General features: G+C 36.5%; 2 protein-coding genes across 3 annotated transcripts; one reads left to right on the top strand and one right to left on the bottom strand.

Annotated features, from left to right (window-relative positions):
* Nucleotides 1-2,280: 2,280 nt before the first annotated feature.
* On the bottom strand, nt 2,281-3,569 carry LOC135668141 (heavy metal-associated isoprenylated plant protein 39-like). Of its 2 annotated transcripts, none has more exons than XM_065178459.1 (3): nt 3,358-3,569; nt 3,196-3,274; nt 2,281-2,613 (listed from the first exon to the last, which is right to left on the bottom strand). In XM_065178459.1, exons 1-3 carry the CDS (start codon nt 3,364-3,366, stop codon nt 2,444-2,446), a joined length of 258 nt encoding a protein of 85 aa, XP_065034531.1. In that variant the 5' UTR covers nt 3,367-3,569; the 3' UTR covers nt 2,281-2,443. The 2 variants fall into 2 exon arrangements, with proteins under 2 accessions (XP_065034531.1, XP_065034529.1); XM_065178457.1 differs by having other exon boundaries at nt 3,196-3,277; nt 3,358-3,535.
* Nucleotides 3,570-4,574: 1,005 nt separating this feature from the next.
* LOC135668125 (uncharacterized) lies at nt 4,575-9,489 on the top strand. The gene is made up of 3 exons (XM_065178456.1): nt 4,575-4,848; nt 7,370-7,424; nt 8,932-9,489. The coding sequence occupies exons 1-3, from the start codon at nt 4,657-4,659 to the stop codon at nt 9,342-9,344; spliced, it is 660 nt and encodes a 219-aa protein (XP_065034528.1). The 5' UTR covers nt 4,575-4,656; the 3' UTR covers nt 9,345-9,489.
* The last annotated feature ends 383 nt before the right edge of the window (nt 9,490-9,872 follow it).

The following is a 9,872-nucleotide window of genomic DNA, read 5'->3' as shown; positions in this document are numbered from 1 at the left end:
AGGTTTCCATAATCCTACAAAATAGCAAATAGCAAAACCATGGTTGAGGTGACAGTATCTTCTCATTAGAAGAAATAAAACTAGATTTTTCCTCTTTGTATACTCGAGGGAAACAGTGAATTAAGAAGAGAATAGGGAAACACATGAGAGAGAGAGAGAGAGAGAGACTACTGAGCTGCCCAAAGGCCAAGCAGACCAGCATTGGTTGAGGGAAGCAAAAGGCAGAGAGAAAGCAGCAGCAACTAATCTCTAAATGACTTGACTAAGGGCATTACACTCCATGCAAGTAGAAGAAAATCTGCAGATGGAGAAAGAGATCCAACTTGGCTTAGTGAGGTTCTTCCTCCATCAGCATGCCAAATGAAGCAGATGCATTCATGAGGGCTGAAGATTTCCAGGGATGTTTAGAGTATCAGCAACCATTTCCAATTTCCCAGAAAGAACTCTAACAATAAGGGGCTTCTGATTCATGTTTCGAGCATGTAAACCCAATCCAAGTGCTCCCCTCATGATGATCAGAAGAGTTACAGTTCAAGTTGTTAGTATGATAGATGAAGCATCTAATCAAACATGAAATCCCATACAATTTTCTTTTCCCTACAAAGAGAAGGCTAGTAATCAGACAAGTAATCCCAGTTCAAGTTCATCTTTATCGTTCTACGAAGTAGAAATCCCATCCATAATCTTCAACATGGTCAAACATACATAGAGTTCTCCTAAGAAACCATCAAACAAAGTGGAACTCATTCTTCATATTCTGATATTAACAACTGAACTTAGTACTGCTGCCCGGTGTTCTGCTTTCCAGCTAAAACAAAGCTCTACTGGTGTCCTCTCTTAATCATTAAGCCAGCTGACAAAGTATGAAGGGAAAAAGCTAAACTAAAACTAGTAGAAGAATGTTTATGTAAGCTTTACAAATGTTGTGTATATAAGTATAATGTCTCTGATATTGTGAGAACTATTGTGCAATTACAAGTCAGCAGAGCACTTTAGATTTCATGAAGTTTTGCAAGTGTAAATTACAATTTGACTGGATGGTGATTGATGTCATATTCGAATTTAGATTTATGGTTACTTTTGTCACATCATTCTTCATCCCCAATCTGATCCTTGGTAGATAGTGGGTGATGACATGACAAAACTGGTCATGTCCTTCTAATACACTCTATGCTTGCCCATTAATGACAAGGTAAAGACAACAATGTCTGACACATCCACACGCACCTTTGATAACAAAAAGTTCATGACATTAATTTGCATAACATTAATTCATTGGAATAATGAGCTTGTAATTCAATAACTTGTTCTTGGATATAATTAAAACATAATTAGCACAATCCATGGATGCATATATGAAGTCATGGCTTCTCTTATTGAGATATTATGACTCTGAACATGGTTGATGATGAGTCTTATGTTTAGTTTGCTTGGAATTTTATATGCTTCTTTTCTGGGCACTGGTGCTTCCTTTCTACTAATTTATGTTTATTAGCTATTTATTACTAATTCTTTGATATAACTCAATAACTTTATTGTATTTAGTGGTTTGTTGTATTTAATTTGTCATTATATCTCCAGTTCTCAGCTAAGTTCCTAATGAAAGCAAATCTGAGAGAACAGAGGTTCACAAGCTAGTGTTTATGGCCAAGGATATTAATGTGTTTCATTCATTTGATTTAAGAGGTTTATCTACAATAATAAAGTTAACCATACCTTAGTCAAATACTTGGATAATGTTTATTGGTGTGGTTAATGTTTTACCCTATTAAAAAAAGATATTCTACATCCAAGTTATGCCAAGTAAAAAAAGAACCAATTGCATTATATATGTTTATATGACCAGCTGATAGAAAGCAATGGATCTGCAGTAGCCCCCTTGATAATTTTTGCTGATAATTTAATATATATGCATATGTATGCAGATGAGATGTATACATACATAATTCTTTTCATTCAACTTTTCAACTTGTTGTATTTGTATTTCAAGAAATGTAGTAAACATATAAAAAGATATAAAATCTACTCCTGTATTTATAGACAAAAGGAACTGCACATGTTGACATTTGGCTGATGTAAACTACAGTTTAAATATTGGAATGGATATCAAACTACTGTTCATGATGTTGTTCAAGGGATGAAATTGAACAAGCGTGCACTCAACTAATACATAAACTTGTCTCTGTCTTGCTTTTAGATCCATCGAGTAATATACTATGTGAGGGTTGTCTGAAAGCTCCTTTTTCTCACAATATGATAATGTGCACAGTTGCTAGTAAATTGAAACATCAATCTCAAGACAGTTTTATTGTTTATTGGAAGAAAGAGCATGAAACTGATAACATTTAGATCAGTAAAACATGTTCTGAAATTTTATTGATGCTGCCAAAGTAAAATACAAAATCACTTCTCAGTTTAGTATGAGCAGAAGATTTCTACTGAACTATTTCTTCCCTTCTTTCTTCTCCTCTTTCTTCTCTTCTTTAGCTGGTCCTACTGACACTATATCAACCTTTCCTATTTTCTTCAATTTGTTGGCGATTTTTACAGCGTCCATCTCACCAATAATGGTCATCTTCTGTTCTTTCAGGTCTGCAGCTATTGAATCGATTCCTGAGCACATAAACACACTGAAATGTTGAGGATAGATGTTATTACTAATCGCCAAGTTTTCTTGAGAATTATATGAGGCAATTTTCCTTGATATCATACAGCTCACTCTTCATTTTTGTGCAAATTAGCAATTGATTAGTTGATGTGAATATGCTGAATATGAGTGAAATGATAATAACACAAACCAAAAGAGATTTAAATGCATTTGATCAATCATGTGCTTGAAGAAGTATCCAACCTGACAAGCAACCATGTTTATTATGAATGAGACTTTACAGCCCCAATATGTATTTGTTTCTTTTTGTGCTGATTCATTAGCAGATAAATTTAAAGGAGGAAAAAAAAAAAGGAAAATGCAATGGTCCTCTTTCTGATGAAGCAAAATGACTAACATTTTAGAGCAATTAATTTTGAGTTGCAAAAACACACTAAAATTTTAACATGCTAAAAAACTTTCTTTCATTCATCAGTGAGTTCGTTCTGCAGGTATGTTAGATCACAGACTCTTCTTCTTCATTGATCAGAGTTACCACAAAAGTTGAGAGCAACAGATACAAGATCATCAAGTTAGAAAGAAAGTACCATAGATATCAGCAACAGCTTCCATGGCCTTTCGCTTTGCCCTCTCATCTGTCATGGCCAAGACCTTGAGCACCACCTTCTGCTGCAGAAACATTAGCAGATCCACTCGACAATAAGATACAATAAGCTTGGAAGTACGTATAACAGAGAAGAAATGCGTACCTGCGCCATCTGAAGAGGAAGGTCTGCGACTCTCTCGAACACTTGTCCACACGGCACGCACAAGGAGTCGACATGCTTGCGCCTGATAAAGAGATGAGGTTCTGCTGCTCAGGCTGAACAGGTAGGACCTTTGTGATCCCTCAGTAATTCCACATCTACTTGGACATGTAGGAGCTTCTCATTGGACGATGCAGACAAGCATGGATTGTCGTGGGGGTTGCTCAGGAACACATCACACAACTTCTGAATGATATGATACAGAAGTCCATTCTCAAAGTCCAATTCACACCTCTTCCAGAGGTTTCCCGTTGCCCAGCCTCCACCTGTGAAGATTCTCTTTTTCTAGTCCAAGAAAAGCCACTGAATTCGCACAAAATGTCAGAGCAGACGTTGAAATCTCTCTCTAAACTCTTCACTTTTACTGTTGACCAAAATCAAGGACATAGCCACATAGTCTTCATGGGCATATGGGGATCAGAAACAGGTTATTGTTGTGAATCTCATTGGATTGCTCATAGACAAGCAGCTCTTTGATATCAATAAGATGATCGCCATGTAGATTCCATCTGATAGAGGTCCATGATATGGATGGAGAAGCCAGTTTCCAGAATCTCTCATCTTTTATCTCATCTTGCTTTTTTCTTCCTCCATGACAAAAATAACTTGTTTGGTTTCTTTGTGTTTTCCTCATTCATTTGGCACTTTGCACAGATTAGGAGTAATTAAAGTTCCTTCCTTGGCTGGCACATCATGTCTTGATGGTATCACCACTATGAATCCATCCCTCAGATGCATTGAATTTGGAAAAGAGTAACAGTTAAGATTGCATCATTGGCTCTTCCTATACCATAGAATAGTATTCATATGATATTTTTTTGGATTTCTTGTGTTTGCTAGTATTTACTATGCTATGTTTTAAAGAATTTGATTAATATACAGTTAATATTCACTAGAGGTCATTTTTATTAAAAGAATTATAAGATAAATTATGTGTTTGAATGGTTAAGAAGCAATATGTATAAAATGATTATAATGTTGAGGTGGAATATGCCAAATTACTAGGCAATTAATAGAAAACATTATTCCGTTCCTTTTGGTTCAATTCGAATCTGGATTCAGACCCAATCAAACCCGACCCATTCAGAGCTAGACCGGACCGAGCCCAATAATGAAAGCGTTGTTGGGCTTATCTCTCGATCCATGGCTTTACTATTTGGAGAACCCGCCTTCGTCGGACGCGGTCGAAAGCTCTCTCACTCGATTCCTCGAACAGCTTCCCGGCGACCTCTTTCCCAGAAAATGGAGGAAGCAAATCCTCCTCCTTCGGCTCCTCAACCCCCCTCGGTTCCGGCCCCGGAGGCGGCGGCGGCGGCGGCGGAGGCGCCCGAGGCCAGGAGCAAGAAGAGGAAGCTGAACGCCGCTGAGTTCCGGGAATCCGATTACTACAAGCTGCGCCTCGCGGTCAAGAACCTTCGCCCTCTGTTCGTCGAGGTGATCCCGGGACTTGCGTCTTGCTTTGTCTCCAAAGAGCTTGGATTTTGTGTCGATCATTAAGTTTCTTTCTCCACTTCCGGAGTAAAAATAATCTTATTTTTCTGTTGGCAATTATAAACCCTAGATCACATTCCTAGCATATAGACAGACGTACAGATCTTTTGACATGCTTGATTAGTTTCATAGTTTGTTTGAACTTGGTTTCACTGACTTCCTCAAATTTAAACCTTTTTTTTTTCCTTTTGAGAAATATGGAACAAATCTGTTCTATATTGTCAGATAGTTTCTCTTTCTCCTAGAATAGTGTTCAATGTTAATTGATTAGTTCCCTTATGATCTAATAGGAAAATAAGCACCAAATAAATTAATATTTATGCATGCCATGACCACTTCCACCTTGAACCCGACGGTAGTAATCTATTGGACGTGCATAACTACCGACTAAGCTTAGGCACGGTGTGGATCTTGTCACTACCATAACATATCATATGATTAGGCCTCTTTCGGTTGGATCTCACATAATCAAAAGTGTTCTTTATTTTTGTTTCTTTTGTTTTGTTTTGGTCATTTACGTCAAAGACTCTTTTCTCCCATACTTATCACTTGTTCGGAAGCCATCAATTGCCTTGAGACCAAACATTTAACATAGAAGCATTTTCTTTTTCCTCTCTTTTGCTTTTGCTTTGAAGGACCAGTTTCATGCCAGCTCCTTTATACTTGTGACCAATAATCTTGTTATTGTATTTTCTTTATTACTTATCTTCAGTCTCAAAAGTTCAGTTTGATACTTGTTATAGTTGTCGATTTGTAAATTCGGAGAAATATTATTTTGTCTCTTCATTGGTTAGGCAAAAGGCTCCTCCACTGAAGAATTATAAAGCCTAGTATTCTGAGAGAGTAATAAAATTGATGATCCTTGGGCAACAAAAAGGAAACCTTTCAACAGTTAATAGCAATTATAAAAAAACAACATGAGCAATTTTCTCAGTTATAGCAGATTTCTGCATAATTCTGCATTTCATTCTTTACTTTAGTAATTATTTTCTCATCATCAACTTGACTTCCTGTGTGACCTTTGCACTGAACAAATGATATGGTTACTCCTATTGAAAATTTTCATTTCTGTTCCAACAAATGTTAAAAGTATTTGATTTTCCACTTGAAATGTCAAAGTAAATTGTATGTTGTTTTAAATCTAGAGAATATACATAGGTACCCTATATAGGGGTATATATGAAAGAATCTAGGGTAAGAACCTTTTATATTTACCACTGAAAAATGATTTATGAGAGTTCATGAGCTTTAGCAGGATAGACAACATATTTAAATGTTTGAAGAGAGAAGTGAAATTAGTCAATTTTCAAGGGATATGGTTATGAAAAATTCCCTTTGAAGTTGAAAAGAAAAAAGTTTAATCTGATGGAGAGGCAGTTGTATCCTTGCAGATAAGGTAACATGGTACGACCCATGAAACTTTTATATTTTAATGGCGTGTGCTCATAAATGTGTGAGCATGACTTGAAATTGACATTAAGGTTTGAAAACCTATCATGACTTACCGGTTTCAGTATTTACCAGTCTGAATGTAAATCAGTTTGCAGACCACCTATATTTGCCCGGTTTTGATTCATTACTGGGCTCACGGTATGGTTGCATTGCCGAACCTACTGCTTCGTTTTAATTGTTAAAACCAGAGGTACTGAGGTAGCTTTTGACAGCTCTCTCTTTCTCTCTCTCTCTCCCTCAAGCAATCTCCTTTTCCACTCCTCTGCCTCTTCCTCTTCCTTGTACATCTCCTTCGCCTCCTAGTGGTATGCCTATTCCGTGGTCTCGTCTTCCTCATCCTCCTTTACCTCATTGTTCTCCTCCTTCTCTCCCTCCTCTCTTCTCCTTCATTCTCTCAGATCCAGATAGTGCTAACTTGTCCTGAATATTGATATATTGATCCATTCTACAATCTCACTGGTCCAACTGCCAACTGGTACTAGGACTGGATCGAGATTTTAAATCTTTTTTGAAACAGTGTAGTACAAACAACTTGCCCTTCACCTTGCTCTTCTCCTCCTCCTCTCCCTCCTCTCTTCTCGTTCATTCTCTCAGATCTAGATAGTCCTGACTTGTCCTGAATATTGATATATTGATCAATTATATGATCACACTGATCCAACTGCCAACTGGTACCAGGACTGGATCGAGATTTTAAATCTTGTTTGAAACAATATACTGTATCATTGTAGAACAAAGCTACATGTGGATGAGGAAATCAGATTGCGAAGTCAAGTCACAGAAACTACACATTCAAGAAGAGCATTTACACGTTATAAAGAATAATATATTCAGAAGATCATGTTCTATTATTTAATGGCTAACAGTCAAAGGTGAAAGGATTTATGTCACTGAACTTTGTTATCTGGATATAGGCATCAAGATTTTATTCCAAATGCAAGTTTAGGTGCTGGAAACATTTTATTCCAAATCCTGTGAATTACTTTCAAATGCTTCTTGATGTGGTTTAAAGGTTCTTCGTACACCGGATTTTCGGAGCAGCAAAGTGGCTCATGATCTTCAAAATCGTAAGTTCTGGATATCTATGCTTTTATGTATCATGATCATGTACTTATCATGTAGTGAAGCTTTTTGCTACAATCTATTTATTTGATCCAAACTATGTTTGCTATGAGTCATGACATGGCTACATAATTTATTACAAGAACAGAATTCGCCGTTACCAGTTCGGTTTATTAAAGTGTGAATTAGGACTCTAATATGCTATCTCTGTTTCTTTTTCGTTCAGTGTAGATAACTTGTCGTGCACATAGGAGCTTCCCATGCATATAAGGAGAAAGATCTTGTTCCTTCTGTACGTTATATTCTCCTTAAAGTTAAAGGAATTATTCTTTAACTATGTTATAGTTATAGTCACGAGGAATTATATTCTCCTTCAAGTTATAGTCACGAGGAATTTCAGTCGGGACTAATGAAAAATGAATGCTGGAAGAGAAATTGCATGTTATATGAATCAAAGAGAAAGATACTCAGTTGTTACAGACGTGCTATTTTTGCTATGCATATTTATATAAATTTGCCAAATCCAGGATTCTGGTTACTAAATGTTATTAACAATAATAAAACTATACAAGTACAAAAATGTGGTATGTGAAAACAGAGGACCATTTAGAAATCTAAATTTCACGAGGAAACTTGTGATATAGGAATAGGTGGTGATTTTTTCCTTGCTGCATTGGTATGACTCCAGACACAAATTGATGCTTCATCTTTTTATTTATGATCATGTTTTTCACAGAAATTTATTGAGCCCTAGGATGTATTTGTTGTTCTCTTCTTCTGTTTTTTTTTTTTTTTTTTTTTTCACATTGACTTCTAGTCCATATCAGATACTAATACATATGAAATTTTAAGTGATTGTACAGAGGAAGATAACTCTTAAGTTGACATCAAAACATCAAATGCAGAAGACACGACTGTGAAGAATTAGTAAATGAGCTATTTCTATTCATTATCTGGATTAAAACTTTCTACAAGTATTTCCAGTTATCTGGATTGATCTCGAATACTCTGCCATTAAGAACAGCAAAAAGTTCCACAGAAACTTGTGTTCATTATATTCTCAATTGTAAAATTGAACCAACATTGCTGAATACAATTCTTTCATAATTAACTTGTGCTGCTGAGGGCACCACCATGCCCCATCGTGCTAATGTAGAGTCATGCATCATGACTATCCAACTAATAAAGCATTCACAATGCTTTAAGCGGCAGTTTTATTATATTACAGATAGTTGGTTCCCTCTTCCTGATATAGCATGATACATAGCCTATCATGAAATATCGCACTGGTCTTTCATCAGATAGTCATCTTGTCTGTTTGCTTAATTCACTTTTTGTATTTCTTATCAAAGCAGGGTGCTTGAACTTGTCTTTGGTGCACAACTAGCAAACATAATTTTACAGATAACTAATGCCATACTTAACTTCCGTGTATGAAATTGCAGGTTATTGTCTAATGTTTGTATTCTATAGTCTTATGTGGGTTACTATTATCGTTATAATTTTGTTTAGAGATGAAGACAGTGCTAGAATTGACCCAGAAGCTGAGGGGTGATGTGACCTCATACGAGAAGTGTAAGAAACCATCTGAGGCAGTACATTCTTTGAAAGTCGAGAATGAAGAACCATTGGAGAAGCCCCCAGAGAATGTAACACCGAATGCACATCCTCAAGCTGCTGATTTCCCGACTGCTCCCGAAAAAGCATCTCAACCTGAGAAAGCCACAAGCATATCAGACAGTTTTCAGGCGACAACAGCTCCAGAAATAAAGGAAAAGGCGAAGCAACTTGACGAAGCATTTCAAGGAACCTATGTGATTGGTGGATCCAAACTTGGTTGGAATTTTCTTGTTTACCCAGGAAGCGAACCAGTCTATTATGGGGTTACAAAAGCAAGTGTGCTGGCACGCAGAGCTGCCTTGTGATTGTTTTTGTTTGTATCTGAAAAGGACCAATGATGAGATAGTAAGACAATTGTTCAACTGACTTTTATGTTCCTAGAAGGTCAAATTCTCCTGTCAGAGATATTTTTGCATGGCCAAAAATTAATGTGGTTGGGTTTTCCATTAATACTTGTAGATCATCAGTTACAGAGCAATGATTTAGATATTCACAAAACAGGTAAAATTTTTCCTGTTTTTACCCATACGATCTCCTATTAAATGCTTCCTTTTGTCTCTCTCGCCTCATCAATCGTCTTACCTTGTCAACCATCGTAGCTCTTGTCAGCCGACCCCCTCGCCTCACATTTTTCCCAGATCCTTCCTCGATGTCCTCGCCCATCCCACAACCTCACCTCATCGGTCATCGCAACCTCTATCGATCGTTTTGCATATGCTTTTATTTAGTTCTGTTTAAAATATATAAAATTTAATATTATTAATTAGATTTGATAATAATTTTATTTTTTTAAAAAAAATAAATAAATAAATTAGAAGGATATGAAAAACGCA

Source organism: Musa acuminata, chromosome BXJ1-4 (assembly GCF_036884655.1).
Source record: "Musa acuminata AAA Group cultivar baxijiao chromosome BXJ1-4, Cavendish_Baxijiao_AAA, whole genome shotgun sequence".
Classification (NCBI taxonomy): domain Eukaryota; kingdom Viridiplantae; phylum Streptophyta; class Magnoliopsida; order Zingiberales; family Musaceae; genus Musa; species Musa acuminata.
Note: the sequence above shows the minus strand (reverse complement) of the source record. Positions and strands in the feature narration are given on the sequence as shown.